We start from the raw sequence: 18,157 nt of genomic DNA, 5'->3' as shown, positions 1-18,157 counted from the left end.
GACACTGTACTGATAGAGTGACAGTACATTAAAAAAAAAAAAAAAAACAAATACAAAAAAATAAAAATGTTTGGAAAAATTATAATTTTTGGTTATAAACGAATTTGGTTTTTTTTTTTTACTAAAAAGATAGCTGAATACACATTTTGGTCAAGATTTACAGTATGAAGAAAGATTATTTGCAAAATTTTATATGAACACTTTTTTTTTCAAAATGTTTGGACTTTTTCATTTATATAGCAAAAAAATAAAAATCTCAGTGGTGAATAAATACAAACCAAAACAAAGTTTTATCTGTCTCAAATAAATGCTAAAAAATTCATATGGGTACAGTGTTGCATGACCGCGCAATTGTCACTCAAAGTGTGACAGGACTGAAAGCTCAAAATTGGCCTGAACAGGAAGGGGGTGAAAGTGTCCAGACTGGAAGTGGTTAAATAAACTGCATGCCTGCGCCAATATAATGAATTAAAAACGGCTTGCTCATGTCACTGAGTTATACAGAATCTGAAACCCGCCCTGGTGCAAAAATAAAAGATGAAATACTTACTATGACAACTTCTCCAATATATTCAAACGTACAGTGGGCTATACAGCCATACTGGATGGCATACCCTAGTAAGCCCAACGTCTTCCCAGCAACTCTTCTAAACATACTCATAGTAGTTCTACCAGAGGGGTCCTGAACTGCCCACCTGTTTAGGAAACAGCAAAAAATGTATTTTACAGTGGAACAAACTCATTAAACCTTTTTTTCCAGCCCCATTTTGGAAAGAGTAAAATGGAGGGTTATAACCCTAAAGTTTATTTTTGTGGCCAGCTGTGTTTCATTGGGTAGATTTTCCCCTACTCTCTGTCCCATGTGCATTTATTATTTTTTGTTGGGAAGAGCCTGTAAAACATTGCACCAGTGATCAGCAGATTGCTGGTGCCATGCAGGTATCCTGTCAGTATAGCTGGTTGCCTGAACAGGGTGTACGGGGAAGAAGATATACTGACAGGAAGATTAAATAAAGTAGAAGCCGACAATCGCTAAGGCTGACAGGACTTGTTCATTCATTCACAGAACACGGTGAATGAATTACATGACTGTGTGGCTGCAAAGTTTTTAAAAAATGACAGCTAGTACAGGGAACTTTGGAGAGCTGTCATGAAGGGGGGCGTTAAAAAAAAAAAAATTTGGGCAGTGGCTGTGCAGCATTGGGAACAGGTTACGTGCTCCACCTTAAAAATGGGTGGAACATGCGACATATTCCTAAAGGTGAACTTATCCTTTAATGGAGGGTTCCTGCTGTCTGGGAGTAGTCCAATTGTATGTGCATGCATGTCCAAATAAACCAGCTTTAAAAAGGTTTATGCAGACAGATTTAGCTATTGGTAAGTTTCAATATGATAAACCAAGTGAAACATTTAATACCACTTCAACTACTGTGTGGGCTGTAGAGAGTAGGACTTGACTGTACAGTCTGACGAAACGTATAATTAAGGACTGACTGAACAGAATTACACATTTTTGGCATACAAGATATTGACATACACACCACAGAACACAAGAAGAAGAAAAAAAAAATCACTTTCTGGAGGAACTGGTTTTGAATGACTACTTTAGGTTTAAATGAATTACATTTGTCAGGGTAATCACCTTATAATCGCAGACATCATATACAGAACAACATACACCAGATCAGGGGCGGACTGACCATTGGGGAACGCGGGCACTGCCCGAGGGCCCAAGGTCAGTAGGGGGCCCCATGGTCCCTGGTACCTTTCATAGCCTTTTTTGGGTGTGGTTTGAGTGTGGGCGAGGACACAGGGGCCCCTATTGCCCAGGTGCCCAATGAGTTCCGCCCCTGCACCAGATATAAAACGTGTATCTCTATTGTGTCATATACAAGTCATTTTCTGCTGCAGAGGGCAGTATTAGCTTCTGATACAAAGGGTGTATTTACTTTTTCCAAAGTACACGTTTACATTTATTGATATTTTTGCCAAATAGATCACTTTTATCTGTGATCATTTCAGGTTAGTTGTGGCACACATTACATAAATTCAAAAGCTATAAAATTAAATACATACGTAAGGTTTATTTAACCACTTCCAGCCCTGGCCAATTCTGGCATTTCTCTTCTCCACGTAAAAATATTTTTTTTTTGCTAGAAAATTACTGAGAACCCCCAAACTTTATATATTTTTTTTTTGTAGCGGAGACCTTAGAGAATACAATGGCGGTAGTTGCAATTCGTTATGCAACACAGTATTTGTGCAGCAATTTTCAAATGCAATTTTTTTGGCAAAAAAAAATAGATGTTACGCCGAGTAAATAGATACCAAACATGTCATGCTTTAAAATTGCGCACAGTTGTAGAGTGGCGCCAAACTATGGTAATTAAAAATCTCCATAGGCGACGTTTTACTATTTTTTACAGGATACCAGTTTAGAGTTGCAAATTAGGTCTGTCACTGTAAGGTTTGTGGTGATACCTCACAAGTGTGGTGTGAACGCTGTTTACATAAGCAGGCGTGATCTATGTATGCATTCAGTTCTGCGTGCGAGCGCAAAGGGACAGGGACGCTTTACATTTTTTTTTATCTTTACACCATCCCCTTTTTTTTTAAATCACTTTTATTCCTATTACAAGAAATGTAAAACATCTCTGGTAATAGGAATAAAGCGTGACAGGTACTCTTTATGGAGACATCTGGGGTCAATAAGACCCCAGATATCTACTCTATCCTGGAAATCATGAGATCAAAAAGTGGAAAAAAATGGCAGTGTTTACATCTGCCAGAGCCGGAAGTGACAACATGACGATGCTGCCGGCCTTCCAGGATCAGAGATGGCTGGGAACCAGCTCTATGGTAACCCAGTGCCATTGCCGGATCGTATCCCGGGCTCCTTGATCACATGGTGATAGTCGGTGGTGTCGTCCCCTCCCGCTGCCTGTAAAAGCAGTTCAGTGGGATAATCAGCCACAAGGATGGCTTTTACATGAGAGGGAATCGCCAACTGAAAAGATAGATATCTGGATGATGCCTGTAGCTGCATCATCCAGACCTCTCTACTTCAAGTTCAGGACATCATATGATGTCCTACGGGCAGGAAGTGGTTAAAGTTGAAGTCTTGAATTAAAGGATAAGTTCACCTTTTGTAACATGTTAAATATTACACCCATATTCAGGGTGTAACATGTAACGTTTAGACTGGCCCCGCTTTGACAGATATCGGCTAAGCAGCTGTCAGCTTGTAGTCCTCAATGAACTACCACGGCGCCGTGGAGTGCCGTGGTAGTTCATTCATTCTTCCTGTCAATATATCTGCTTGCTCGTACATCCCGTACGGGCAAACAGATTTCCTGACAGATCTGCAGGAGACCTGCATGGCACCAGCAATCTGCTGATCATTGGTGCAATGATTTACAGGCTCCTGCAGACAAAGACAATAAATCCAGATTTATTTACCTGCAAAAAAAAAATTTAAATGTATTATTTTTTTACTAAAATTGTGAACTTATCCTTTAAAGCTGCAGGAAAGTAAAAATCCTCCCCTGTAGGGGGGCTGACCTCACACTGCAAAAGTTAAATGCTTGTTTACATCTAGAGGACCTGGAAAAAGCAGTTTTACTTAGCTAATCCTCCACGCTGCAAGACCAGTACCTGTAGCTTCTTTTTGCCTATGCCCTGCCAGTCAACTCCTTCTGACACCAACACCAATGCAGGACTCATAGCCCTGCAATTGATGTAAAGATGCAGGGAACATTCTCCTGTTGGAGCATGGGTGGTAAGCTACTTTAACTGTCCCCTAGATCTAAAAATTAGCATTTAACCCTTACAGTGAGGGCAGCCCCATTTCAAGGGAGAATTTGTACTTTTCCTGTAGATGGATTTTAAAGATTTTTTTTTTTGTTACCGGTTTGTCTCCTAACGGACAAAGGACAGGTAACTTTTGGTCCGTGTTGCTAGTTGCTTTCGAAGTCTAGTTATGAGGTCTGACCTAACCCCCCTTCCCCCACAGCTGATCTGAGAACAGAAAGGAGACAGCTGATTCATAAGTGCAGCTTGTCTCACCTTTGAGCTCTTTCCACAGACAAGCAAGGGCAAGAGGAATGCAGAGGCTGACACATCCCATCCCTCTGCATTCTTGGAATCCTGGATCCCTACTGGTATTTACAGTGGGAACAGTGTGAGGCCCTGCCACTGTGTGAGATTAGGAAAGTGATGAAAAGATGACACAGGATTCTAAAAAGTTTCAGTTTGACAAGCTCCAGCATGTGTTTTACAAGCGGAGAAAGCCATGTTGCAAATTTTGCCTGTGTTAGGCAGTCCTGGATTGGGGCCTGGAGATGAACATTCTGAAGGGTTTTGTGTGGGGTAGGGTCTTCAGTCCTGTATCTGGGCTTTGCTAGATGCCTGCAGGTGTGCAGGGTCCATTATAAGACATACCTTAGAATAGCTCAGATCAGTTTCAGTTGTTGCCATTCAGACACACAGCCTGTGTGTGAAAATAGTGGTGTGCTTAAGCCAGGAGGGATGACTTGCTCGGGGGACGAGACGCCATGTTCGGGGGGGGGGGGGTGTTGAGGGACTTCTTGCCCAAAGGAGTCAGGACAGCTACGCAGGTCTGGGGATATTGGAAAAACTGAGGTGACCTAAGAGTCAGGGGGCTGGAGGAGGTCCAAGTACCCGAGGAGTGTGAGAGAACCCAAGGTCCTGGCCAAACCCTATCAGGAGGCCAGAAGTGGGCCATAAAGCAAGGTGCTGCAACCAAGGCCGAAAGAGCCAGAAGAGCCCCTGGTCTGGGAGACCAAAGAACAGTGGTGCTGCTGACAAAGGAGCCAGGCGGCTTTTCAGTTGTGTGCTTTGTGAAGTTTAAACCCCTGCATGAGGAACTTTAATCAAAACTGGGCTGCCATGCCCTTAAATACAGTTTTGACTGGCATGGACCCACTTTAAAAAATGGTCATCTGCTCTTAGCTAACAATCTTTCATTCTGTGTCTTGGAAAAAACTTAAACAGATTTAAAAAAAATAAACAAAAACAAGGAAGATATATTTATGAATAGAGAGCTACACGGGTTTGTGTCTTTTGTATCTGTCTAAATTCAGCTTTAAATAACCTCAAAATATTTATAAAATCCAGTAGACAATGACAGGAAGAATGTATTCTGTATACACGAACAGATAATAGCAAGCAGCGGTGTAGAACTTAAAAAGACAATTTACAACCTGCATCTAGCAGTATGCAGCGGGAAGTTAAACAAGTTCTAGCATTCCATGCCGCGGGCCCAGACATGGACCATATTCTCTTATGAATATTTTGTGCCCTGTGTCACATGATTTTCTTTATTACGTTTATAAAAATTAATCACAGTACGTGGGGGGCAGCCGCTGCTCCAAGGCTTGTGAATGGCATCCAGGAGATGGGAAAGGATTATTTAGCCGTTACTGCCAGTTAAAGCGCTAGGTGAGTGTTTTTTTTCCTCCCCCCTGCGCTGAAGGTGTTACAGATAATCCCATTACACCCGTAGTAAATCTTACAGACATCAAAATTATCAGCGACGTTCCTTTTCATCCCATCCCTTCCGAATGACTGGAAGGAGCTTCACCTAAATGAAGTCAAATCCGCATGCAGCTGCTGTTTTAGCTGCTAGCCGGCTTGCCGAGAATGCCAATCGCCTTCCAATTCCGCTGTGCTGGTGGGCCTCCTATTCCCTGTCCAATAATACATCTGTTAAGAAATCCTACGGCTACAAATCAACTTTAATCCTGCCAGGGACCTCATGTAGGTCTCCTTTTCCAAAAAAAGAGGCAGCAGGCTCTTTTTTTGCTTGTCTATCTCCGACGCTGTCAGGGGAATACCCTTTAAATCCCAGACCTACTTAAAAGACTAAGCCGAGGATCACAAAACATGACCTCTAAAACCTTGATATGACTATATTGTGACCCGGAGGCATTCACTCTAGATGAAGATTAGAACTTTGCATAATAAGATTACACAGCAAGTGAATGATATCAAGGGAATCCCATATGCAACCTCCTGGTTTTCTGCAGGCTTACAATATGCCATGTAGACGCAAAGGAGCCTGTCCTTTCTAGGCAAAATAAAATAGATCCACATAAATTAGCCCCTGGCTTTATAAATCCCCTATTACATCTCTCGTTGACAGCTCCTTAGAGAATTCCGTTGTGGCTGGTCTGGGCCTTTTACGCCATGCAATTGGTCAAATAAAGAGAGATGGGGAAAAATGAAGTCATCAAGTCGGGAAATGAAAAATCGCCATTGTCCAGAGGGTAATCTCGGATTACAACAGGGAACATAATAAAATTAAGAAATCGATGCAAGGCTTTGACATCTGCGGGTGTTCAACAATGCTGTGGGAAATGGGAAGCAAGGCTGCAGTTCATAAAAGTCTTTGTAATACGACTGAGAGAAATAATGTGTGGTAACCCATGGCAACTAGATGTCAGAAAAGTAGCATGATCCAAGCAGTAAAATCATTTCTGATTGGTTAATGGTTGTTACTGCATGACGTTTACACCAGGCTGATAAAGGAATATACAGTAATAGTATTGGTTTATACATTATTGGGGGCTGCAAAAAAATAAAAAGATAAAGTACTCATCCGGGACCTGTTCTTCAAATATATCTGATTTGTCAAAAAAACATCCAGCGCTCCTCTGTACTGTGTAACAATTAGTCCATGGATAAAAACACACCAAAAGTCTGTTGCATAGCAGCAATTACTGCAATAGTAGAGGAGTGGATGAAGGGATGGATGGATGGATGATGGATGAAAGGTGGATGGATGAGCGGATGGATGAAAGGTGGATCACCTCTGCAGCTCCCATGAGATCTGGGCAGAATACCTCATAGCAGGAAATAGCAAAAAGCAGGGCCCTGATGTTAATAGTTGATGGCAATAAATGGCTGCCATAGCTACAGGCTTTCCCTATGCATTTAAACAAGAGAACTAGAACCCTTGAAACGCGTTATGCTTGCCCCTCCTGACATCACCACATCGTCCTCAGTGCAGCTGGAAATGCCAACAGTTCTTTTTAACCACACTATCTGCTGGTCCATTGGAGCCCCTGCAGCTGCATGTATGGCGGCAATTTATTGCCTCTGTGTACCTTCAGCAGATTGGATCTGGTGTTTCAACCTGCTGTGTTATTATCCACTGGTGGATTGGTGAATTCTGACATGCAAGTGTGCTGCTTTTAATAAAGGTGTTTTTCGCTTGGTAATACCTCAGTGCCCTGCTTTTTGATATTATATATCCAACTGTGTCCACCTTCAAAACCAAGAACCATTAAGTTGGCCAAACATACATAGAATTTTCTTGTTCAATTTGCTTTAGATTTACCTTCAAGCAACTAGCGCAGTGAGGCATACCTATGTAATGTGTGCTGAAACAGCCACTTGTAGTTTCCGTCAGAAGCCTGTGCAGCAGGGTAACAATACAGGGGCACAATTCAATGTAGGTATTAAGTGTTGTCATCTGATAACAGAAGTGCCTATAAAAGGGCCTTCCTGGTAGAATATCACCTGGTATTTTAATGAAAACTGCAGATTTAAAAAAAATCAGAAAAATCACTTTTGATGCTACATTAATGAGATGAAGATGGGAAAAAAAAAATATATATTTATACACACACACACACATTCTGTCCCATGTGAATAGGGGGTATTTTATGGGAATTAAATCACACACCCTCCAGAGACTACTTAGCAGCCGGTTGTACAAAGGCTCATTTACAGAACCCCATAGCTCAAGGTGTAATTGACATACACAACTGAAGGCCTCCCTTAGACCACATCAACTGAAGTTTAAGAAACATCCTGCTGCAAGGCAGGCAGCTACTGCCGTGCTGTTCCATATATCATGATGCTCTAGGAATCCTTTGTTATATCAAGTTTCTTTGTAAGACTAATACTGTAAAATAGGTATAACAGAAAAAAATGCCCCCAAACCATTATCCTATTTGTGACCCACCCGAGACAGAAGAAACCTAAATCCCAGTCCAGGGGCGAACTGACAACTCATGGGGCCCCCGGGCAAAAGGGGATCATGGGGCCCCTGTGTCCTTGCCCAAACTCAAAAAAGCCTATGAAAAAGGTATCAGGGGCATCTCATGGGGCCCCTACTGACCCCGGGCCCTCGGGCAGTGCCTGAGTTTCCAAATGGTCAGTCCGCCCCTGGCCCAGTCAATATTTTACTCCCTGAGTTGAGATACAGCTGTAAGTGATAGACCTCTAGGATGGGAAATCCCCTAAGACAGCTGTCCCAAAACAAGTGTCCCATTGGAAGATTTCCCAACTACTCCTGTTCCAGTAAATTCCTCCAACTATTTTGTTTGTTTGGATGGAGGAATCGATTAGTTTACTGGTGTGTGGTCAGCTTTTCTCCTGAACAGAATATTGATGTCTTAATAACGAGGAGATACTCTCACAGCAGAGTTCTAGGGAGCCAGATAGAGGGAAGTCTCTGGCTAGCTGTGATTAATGATATGTTGTTATGAAGCAACATGGACATCTCTATGCAAGGAAAAAAGCTAGGCGGGTGTATTTGGGGCGTAAAACAAAAACCGAAATCTAGCAGGGATTTGGGAATTTAAACTATCAGGAGGTAAAAGTAAAAGAATGATTGGCCAAGGGTAGGCAGCTCTTGCCACTATGTGCACATCATCACAGACTAATCTCTGTTTGCCCCCCTCCAGCACCAATAGTTCAGAACCATCCCTCCCCTTTTCTACGCTGCTGGGTTTTGAATCCCACCTTTTAGGTTATTGGGCAGACACTGATGAAGCAACTCCTCTATATGGGTGCTGAAGTTACATACACCCGACATCAAGCTCCATTCTTGCCATCCTGCTTACCCAATTCTGGTAGCCTGTCCAGCCACAGTGTTTACCTCTGGCTGGTCCTTATCTTCCCGCTGCCTGCAAAGTAAAACTCAAGACATCTATTGGGATTTTTATATTTAGGGAGACAAGCAGGAAACAAGAGGACCAGACAGCTAAACATTGCAGCTGTACAGGGTGCCAGAACTAGGGAAGCATGGAACTTTAGGGTTCAGGGTAGCAAAAATGGGTAGGAAAATTTTCCAAAAAATGTTTTAAGGTGCTCACACCTTAAAGTGCTACTAAACCCACAACCCTGCATTCATTATATCTGGTCTTCTACATTACAAAGAACATGGAAATGCATCTATTTTAGTAAATATAAACTGCTAAATACCTCTTCTCATCAACAGCATATAGACGTCTTGTGACTTCTATTACTGTCCAGCCAAGCACTGGTTAACCTTGAAGGTGAAGTTTTCATTCTCCTCTGACTGTTCTATGAGGCTGCATGACCCCTGACACTCTGTCTGGACAGTGCTGATTGGCCCTGTGCTGGTCACATGCACCCCCCAAAAAAAACAAAAAAAACTCTCTAGCAACAGACACCAAAGAATGTGTAGACTTGCCACTGCTGCTCTGTACTATGGTAGATGGATTGGGAAAAAGTAAAAGAAGGGAAGGATCAGAGAGGACAGGATCAAACAGCCTTTTTACACAATGCGGGAGGTTCCACAATGAGTATAACAAGAAACCTTTACTGCATATACAGACTGATTTTACAGTTATGGGTTTAGTAACACTTTAAACATGACATTGTCAGTAACAAAAAGCCATGTTGGGAGAAATAAAGAGCTGCCACTTCTGACCTTTTAGATCTGGCAATTGCCTGGCTGACTCTGGCTTCAATACATTGTACCATTGACCTGGAATAATCATGCAGATTAGAAAGTTAGAGTGAAGTCCATACTCCTTTTTCAGGTCTGTCCCTGAAAAAGAACCAAAGCCATTGAAACCACAATTCAGCCTGGCAACTTGCATTGTTAGGAGGGGTCAGCAACGGCAGCCACCACATTTTCTTGTTATTCTGGAAATGCCAGATGTACATGATAGATATTTGAATATATATATATATATCATTTTCAACTGTCAATCTGCAGCTTTCATTAAAATAATATGTGGTGACCCTGCCATGATGGTCCTTATTCAGGCACTCTGTTATGGATGATGTTGTGGGGCAACAATAGTCTCCCAATTGTGCTCCTGCATTGTCACTCTGTCACACAGCCATGGTGGACATATTATGCAGCAATTGCCCACCATTGTCAGCAGGAAGACAGCCAAAGCAATGATATGCAGCCAAAGCTAGAGCCATTGCACATAGACAATAAGTAGTTGAAAAAGGCTGGAGGAGATCAGCAGTACTGGAATACAAAAAAAAAAAAATGTACAGTATACAGGACAATCGTTCATAATGCTCAATGATTTAGCATACTAAATTTCATTCTGTTTGGGTTTAGATCTACTTTACAGGTCATTATAGGAGCGTCTAATAGACACTAGGATCTAACATAGGGCAGGTTAAAATGGTTGTAAAGGCTCAAGGCTTTTTATCTTCATGCAATCTATAGGGTCGAACCACGGTTCTACAGTGAGGAACAGAAGTATTTGAACACCCTGCGATTTTGCAAGTTCTCCCACTTTGAAATCATGGAGGGGTCTGAAATTCACAGTGTAGGTGCATTCCCACTCCGAGAGACAGAATTTAAAAATAAATTCAGGAAATCACATTGTATGATTTTTAAAGAATTTATTTGTCTTGCACTGCTGAACATAAGTATTTGAACACCTGAGAAAATCAGTGTTAATATTTGGTACAGAAGCCTTTGTTTGCAATTACAGAGGTCAAACGTTTCCTGTAGTTCTTCACCAGGTTTGCACACACTGCAACAGGGATTTTGGCCCACTCCTCCACATAGATCTCCTCTAGATCTGTCAGGTTTCGGGGCTGTCGCTGAGCAACACGAAGTTTCAGCTCCCTCCAAAGATGTTCTATTGGATTTAGGTCTGGAGACTGGCTAGGCCACTCCAGAACCTTGATATGCTTCTTACGGAGCCACTCCTTGGTTATCCTGGTTGTGCGCTTCGGGTCGTTGTCATGTTGGAAGACCCAGCCATGACACATCTTCAATGCTCTGACTGAGGGAAGGAGGTTGTTGCTCAAAATCTCACAATGAATGGCCCCATCCATCCTCTCCTTAATAATGTGCAGTCGTCCTGTCCCCTTAGCAGAAAAGCACCCCCAAAGCATGATGTTACCACCCCCATGCTTCACAGTAGGGATGGTGTTCTTGGGATGCAACTCATCCTTCTTTTTCCTCCAAACACGACGAGTGAAGTTAAGACCAAAAAGTTCCACTTTGGTCTCATCTGACCAGATGACTTTCTCCCATGTCTCCTCTGGATCATCCAGATGGTCATTGGCAAACTTCAGATGGTCCTGGACATGTGATGACTTGAGCAGGGGAACCTTCCGTGCAATGCATTATTTGAAACCATGACGGCGTAGTGTTCTACCGACAGTGACCTTTGAAACTGTGGTCCCAGCTCTCTTCATGTCATTGACCAGCTCCTCCCTTGTAGTTCTGGGCCGATTCCTCACCTTTCTTATAATCAGTGATACCCCACGAGGTGAGATCTTGCATTGAGCCCCAGTCTGAGGGAGACTGACAGTCGTCTTTAGCCTCTTCCATTTTCTAACAATTGCTCCAACAGTTGATCTATTTTCACCAAGCTGCTTGGCAATTGCCCCGTAGCCCTTTCCAGCCTTGTGGAGGTCCACAATTTTGTCTCTGGTGTCTTTTGACAGCTCTTTGGTCTTGCCCATGGTAGTAGTTGGCATCTGACTGACTGTGGGGTAGACAGGTGTCTTTAAAGAGCTCAGACAGGTGCTACTATGTTAGATTAATGAGTGGAGTAGAGGTGGACTTTTTAAAGGCACAGCAACAAGTCTTTGAGAGCCAGAATTCTTGCTATTTCTTAGGTGTTCAAATACTTATGTTCAGCAGTGCAAGACAAATAAATTCTTTAAAAATCATACAATGTGATTTCCTGAAATTTTTTTTAAATTCTGTCTCTCAGAGTGGGAATGGAACTACAATGTGAATTTCAGACCCCTCCGTGATTTCTAAGTGGGAGAACTTGCAAAATTGCAGGGTGTTCAAATACTTCTGTTCCTCACTGTATGTGTCTTATGGACGGGAGCAAGCACACAGCGGTGCCCCCAGGGCAAGCGGATTTCTCTGGGGGCACTAAGAGGGGGAGGAGCTAGGAGCGCCAATGGTGTATCTTAAGTGAGGATCGGAGCTGCTCTGTGCAAACGTACTGCACAGGGCAGGTAAGTAAGACATGGTTGTGATTTTGGAAAGAAATAAAAAAAATTATACACATAAATACACACACTATATATATATATATATATCAGTGGTTCTTAACCTGGGTTCGATCGAACCCCAGGGGTTCGGTGAGTCAGTCTCGCGGGTTCGGCGGAGGTGAAGACCCACACCCGACTCATATGATTCGTGATGACATGCCCCGCTTGTCCATCATTGGCTGCAGGTGGTCACGCAACATCGCTTAGCCCAGTGGTCGGCAAGCCGCGGCTCGCGAGCCACATGCGGCTCTTTACACGCTTTAATGCGGCTCTTGTGTGCCGGGCGCCCGCTCCCCTCCCTCCTCTCGGGTGGCAGGGACTCTGCAGCGTGATCCAAAAAAAAAACCAGCCAGGGCAGCGCGCTCAAATGCAATGATTGGCCAGTCTCGCTGCCACTCACATCCTGATAGCCAGTGATTGGCTGTCAGGATGTGTGTAGGCGGGGCAGCGTGACAAACGTGAGAGGAGCTAGGCTCCTCTCACAGTCCGCCCTGAAGACCGGAACGGCGCGGGAATACGGCGAGAGGAACGCGCGGAGCAAAGGTAAGTGAATTGACACAGGGGGGACTTGGCTTACTACTTACTTACTACTACTATATAAGGGATGAATTAATATGGGGGATGAATTACTATAGGGGGGATGAATTACTATATGGGGGATGAATTACTATGGGGGATGAATTATTATGGGGGATGAATTACTATATGGGGGATGTATTACTATGGGGGATGAATTACTATATGGGGGATGAATTACAATATGGGGGATGAATTACTATGGGGGATGAATTACTATATGGGGGATGATTTACTATGAGGGATGAATTACTATGGGGGATGAATTACTATATGGGAGATGAATTACTATGGGGGTTGAATTACTATATGGGGGATGAATTACTATATTAGGGATGAATTACTATATGGGGGATGAATTACTATATGGGGGATGAATTACTATGAGGGATGAATTACTATATGGGGGATGAATTACTATGGGGGATGAATTACTATATGGGGGATGAATTACTATATGGGGGATGAATTACTATATGGAGGATGAATTACTATGGGGGATGAATTTTCATACCGTTTGTTACAACATATCTTTGCGAGCAATCCTTTTCGAGGATGCTGGACATAAAGACGAAGAAAAGGAACAGACTTTGTTGCGAAAATGACATGAGAGTGGCACTTGCCAAGGTAATGCCGCGCATTTCTGAACTGGCCTCTGAAAGACAACAGCAGAAGTCACACTGATTTGCGGTAAATATTCATTATTTTGTTTTTGTGTGAAAATCATGTTTTAATGGTTTTGTTCTTTGTTCTTAATGGTTTTGTTCATTTTGTGCACCTATGTATAAATATATACCTATGTTTTGAATTTTAAAAATCATATTTTATTTTTCCAATTAAGAAGGGTTCGGTGAATGCGCATATGAAACTGGTGGGGTTCAGTACCTCCAAAAAGGTTAAGAACCACTGATATATATATATATATATATATATATATATATACACACCGTATTTTTTGCTCCATAAGACGCACCTGACCATAAGACGCACCTAGGTTTTAGAGGGGAAAAAAAAGAAAAAAAAATATTCTGAACCAATGGACTGCAGACACAGTACAGGGGATGACCAGAGACTGCGGACACAGTACAGGAGATGACCAGAGACTGCGGACACAGTACAGGAGATGACCAGAGACTGCGGACACAGTGCAGGGGATGACCAGAGACTGCAGACACAGTACAGGAGATGACCAGAGACTGCGGACACAGTGCAGGGGATGACCAGAGACTGCAGACACAGTACAGGGGATGACCAGAGACTGCGGACACAGTACAGGAGATGATCAGACTGCGGACACAGTACAGGAGATGACCAGAGACTAGGGACATAGTACAGGAGATGACCAGAGACTGCGGACATAGTACAGGAGATGACCAGAGACTGCGGACACAGTGCAGGGGATGACCAGAGACTGCGGACACAGTGCAGGGGATGACCAGAGACTGCGGACACAGTGCAGGGGATGACCAGAGACTGCGGACACAGTGCAGGGGATGACCAGAGACTGTGGACACAGTGCAGGGGATGATCAGAGACTGCGGACACAGTGCAGGGGATGACCAGAGACTGCGGACATAGTACAAGAGATGACCAGAGACTGCGGACACAGTACAGGAGATGACCAGAGACTGCAGACACAGTACAGGAGATGACCAGAGACTGCAGACAGTGCAGGGGATAACCAGAGACTGCGGACAGTGCACGGAATGACCAGAGACTGCAGACAGTGCAGGGGATGACCAGAGACTGCAGACAGTGCAGGGGATGACCAGAGACTGCAGACAGTGCAGGGAATGACCAGAGACTGCTGACCTTTGGGGAGGGAGGGGGAGCGGGTACCTGAATTTGACAGGTACCCGCTCCCACTTCCGCGGAGTTGTCCTTCCTTCCTTCTTCCCGGGCCGGCTTCTGTGACAGCCGGGTGCCCACTGCGCATGCGCGAGAAGCGCTGCGCTTTGTGAATGGCCCGGCGCCTTCTGGGACCTGTCATGTGTCCCAGAAGACACCGGATCATTCACAAAGCGCAGCACATGCGCAGTGGGCACCCGACTGTCACAGAAGCCAGCGCGGGAAGACCGTGCAGCGCTGGAGCGAGGAACAGGTAAGGCCCTGCAGGAGAGAACAGCTGAGCGGCCAGCCCGGTATTCTGACATGGTGGCGGCAGAAATACCGGACCGGCCACTTTATATTCGCTCCATAAGACGCACTGACATTTTCCCCCCTTTTTTTGGGGGAAAAAAGTGCGTCTTATGGAGCGAAAAATACGGTATATATATATATATATATATATATATATATATATATATATACATACATACATACATACATACACACATATACATATTATTATACAGTAATTATATAGCGCTAAAAGGTTTGCTCAGCGCTGTACACTATAGTGGGGGACAGAACATGAGACAATACAGTAACAAAACAGAACACGAGGGATTCAAGGGCCCTGCTCTTTCGAGCTTACAATCTATATATATATATATATATATATATATATATATATATATATATATATATATATACACACACACACACACACATACATATACACACACACGTATATGCTTTAGTATCACTAAAAAGTATGAGTTCAGCTTTGGGAACATGTTATATGTTCGACCAGTTTTTAGGGTGGAACATGTACCCACTCCTGCAGTGGCTCCCCAATTGCTCCCCTCCCGTGACAGGAGGCTGGGAACCTTCTCCCCGCACCCACTATTTGGAAAGAGCACAGCAATGTGGGTCTCCACCCACATGGCCTCGTCATTCATTCACAATTCTGTGAATTAATAAACTACAAGTAACAGCATTTGCAGTGGTCGGCTTGTAGTTCTCATTGAACTACCAGGGTGCTGTTTTGCGCTCTAGGTAGTTGACGGATTCTTCCTGTCAGTGTGTAACTGCCTGCCTGCATAAGGTACGAGCAGACAGCTTACACCGAGTCTGCATGAGCCCTGCATTGCACCTGCGATCTGCTGATCACAGGTGCAATGCTTTCCAGGCTCCTAAATAAAAAAAATAATAATAATAATTTAAAAAAAAAATAATCTGCACTTTTTTACCTGGGAAAAAAAATGTGCATTTATTATTTTTTAAAACGTGAACTATCCTTTAATGGTAGGATGCACCAAGATTTTCCTTGTTCAGCCCACAGACTGAATGAGAATTTACTCAATTCCCCTATCCAAGCTAAACAGCGTGGGTGGATGAATCTCTCCTGCCAGGTGCTGCATTATGACAGCCAGCACCCATGGCTGTGAGGATATCCAAACAGCAACAACATCCGATTGGATTCAGCCACTGCTCAGCCATTAATGTTATGCCTGGCCCCTTCAATTTAAGCTCAAAGGATGTTGAGCAGATGATACCAACTGGGCCACCAACAGCTCAAATGTTGGTTGGTTCATCAGGAACTGGCTGAAACTCACACCATTTATGACCGACTTCAGGTCAAAAAAGGGGAAGAACGTAACTGCTTTTCAAACAAGACACTCTGGGGGAGATTTACTAAAACTGGTGCACAGAGAATCTGCTGCAGCTGTACATACCAGGCTTCTAGGTTACATTGTCAAATTATAATTGAACAAGCTGAACTTAGAAGCGGATTGGTTACTATGCGCAGCTGCACCAGGTTCTCTGTGCACCAGTTTTAGTAAGTCTCCCCCTCTGTGGGATCCAGAGGTACAAATATTAATAGCAGGTTTATCAATATCTAATTTCTGGTTTGTTTAGAACGATGGATGTATATCAGGTTCACATTAAACTGCTCAAAAAAAAAAAAAAAAGTCAGCATACCACAGTGTAGCCATTTACCTGGAGGACACTCAGACGCAATGGCTAGTTGCGCATAACTGGAAAAGATTTTACAGGTAGACGGCGGCCTTTATAACCGCTTGACCTTAACATTAGCAATTACTCGATATGGTCCTTTATTTTAACAGAGCTCCTATTACAGCTCCATACAGACAAAACAAAGACTGAAAAAATATTCAGACTCTAAAACCTGGATTAAACAGGTTCAGAAAATGCCGTGTTGTTCTAGAATATTTATGTATGAAAGCTGTGAAAGGAAAGAGAAAACACAGATGGACTGCGAGGAGGGCAGCGACCCCGGACAATGACAATGTTCTCTCCTAAATATCATCATACCACCTCCTGAACAGTCTTCATTACTGTAAAGGACTTAAGGTGGCCAGCTCAGCAACCTTAATTTTCTTACAAGGAGCGCGGCAGACCTTCAAACAGATCCTGTGGCAAGCGAATAAAGCTGCGCTCGCTTTTTATCTTCAGAAGAGGATAGAAGAAAAAAATAAACATTGCGTTGCCTACCTGGCTCATGCCTTTCTTTATGAGGCGTTTCACCTACAAAATTGTAAAGAGACAAAATTTCATGCACAATAAAGGCCAAATAACCAAGTCATTTTTTATTTCATACTTGTGGAATGCCAGTATTTTGCTATTTAACACTTTAAATATGGGGCATTACAGCACCTAAAACCATCTCCCTTGAATCATGCTGGTAAAGACCCTATACACAGCTCAAAATACTTAAAGCTTTAAAATAAAAGTATGGGCAAAATTAAAATAACCGTCATGTGTTTCAGTCTGTCACTGATGTTAAACCAACAGTGTTTGATTTTATGAATTCCCCCTCTAACATAGTTTTATCATCTGTTGATCCTGCCATCCAAGCAGTTATTTTCATACTTCTTCCAACAGGAGGACAACGCTATTCATCCTGTAATGAAATCGTACAGCAGTGTGTCAACTTGTCTTGAAGGGTTATGTAGTTAAAAAAAAAAAAAAAAAAAACACTTCAAGAAATTAAAATGACAACTCAGCTAATACTTTAATTTTTGCACAGGAGGTGGTATAAACCAAATGAACAGGGGTGAGCTGAAAACTCATTGGGCCCCCAGGTTTAACCGCTTCTGTGCAGCCCTATAGCAGAAATACTGGTACAGTGAGGCACAGGTGCGTATCACGTATATATACACACATTTTGCGGTTCCAGGTAGGGACTGAGAGCGCCCTAACTGCGCCGCCATTCACGGCCTTGGCTGTCAATCACCGTGTCCCGGCCAGTGATTCCCTGCCAGCACCCGATGATCACCAAGTTGTATAAACACCACATCTCTGCTGTCAGTTCCTGTACACTGCTTTGTAAGAGCCATACAAAGCAGTGTGCTTAGAGTGAAACACACACACAGACCCCATAGTAAAACAGCACACAGTTAACCTTTTGATCACCCCACGTTAACTTTTTCCTGTCCAGTGCCATTAGTACAGTGTCAGTGCT

The 18,157-nt window shown here is 43.2% G+C and overlaps 1 protein-coding gene across 3 annotated transcripts in view; it reads right to left on the bottom strand.

Annotated features, from left to right (window-relative positions):
- Positions 1-18,157, bottom strand: part of IMMP1L (inner mitochondrial membrane peptidase subunit 1) — a 66,641-nt gene that overhangs the window by 22,326 nt on the left and 26,158 nt on the right. Inside the window, exons 2-3 of one of the 3 annotated variants that reach the window (XM_089673480.1) lie at positions 17,188-17,220; positions 551-695 (exon numbers count right to left, since the gene is read on the bottom strand). In XM_089673480.1, coding sequence (XP_089529606.1) covers positions 551-661 — 111 coding nt within the window. In that variant the 5' untranslated portion in view covers positions 662-695; positions 17,188-17,220. Of the gene's footprint in view, positions 1-550; positions 696-7,389; positions 7,411-17,187; positions 17,221-18,157 lie in introns of those variants that run through there. The other 2 variants (XM_089673481.1, XM_089673479.1) reach the window with 2 other exon arrangements.

This window comes from Staurois parvus, unplaced genomic scaffold (assembly GCF_062004578.1).
Source record: "Staurois parvus isolate SC_StPar_1 unplaced genomic scaffold, SC_StPar_1.0 ptg000138l, whole genome shotgun sequence".
NCBI lineage: Eukaryota > Metazoa > Chordata > Amphibia > Anura > Ranidae > Staurois > Staurois parvus.
This window is presented reverse-complemented; position numbering and strand designations above follow the sequence as displayed.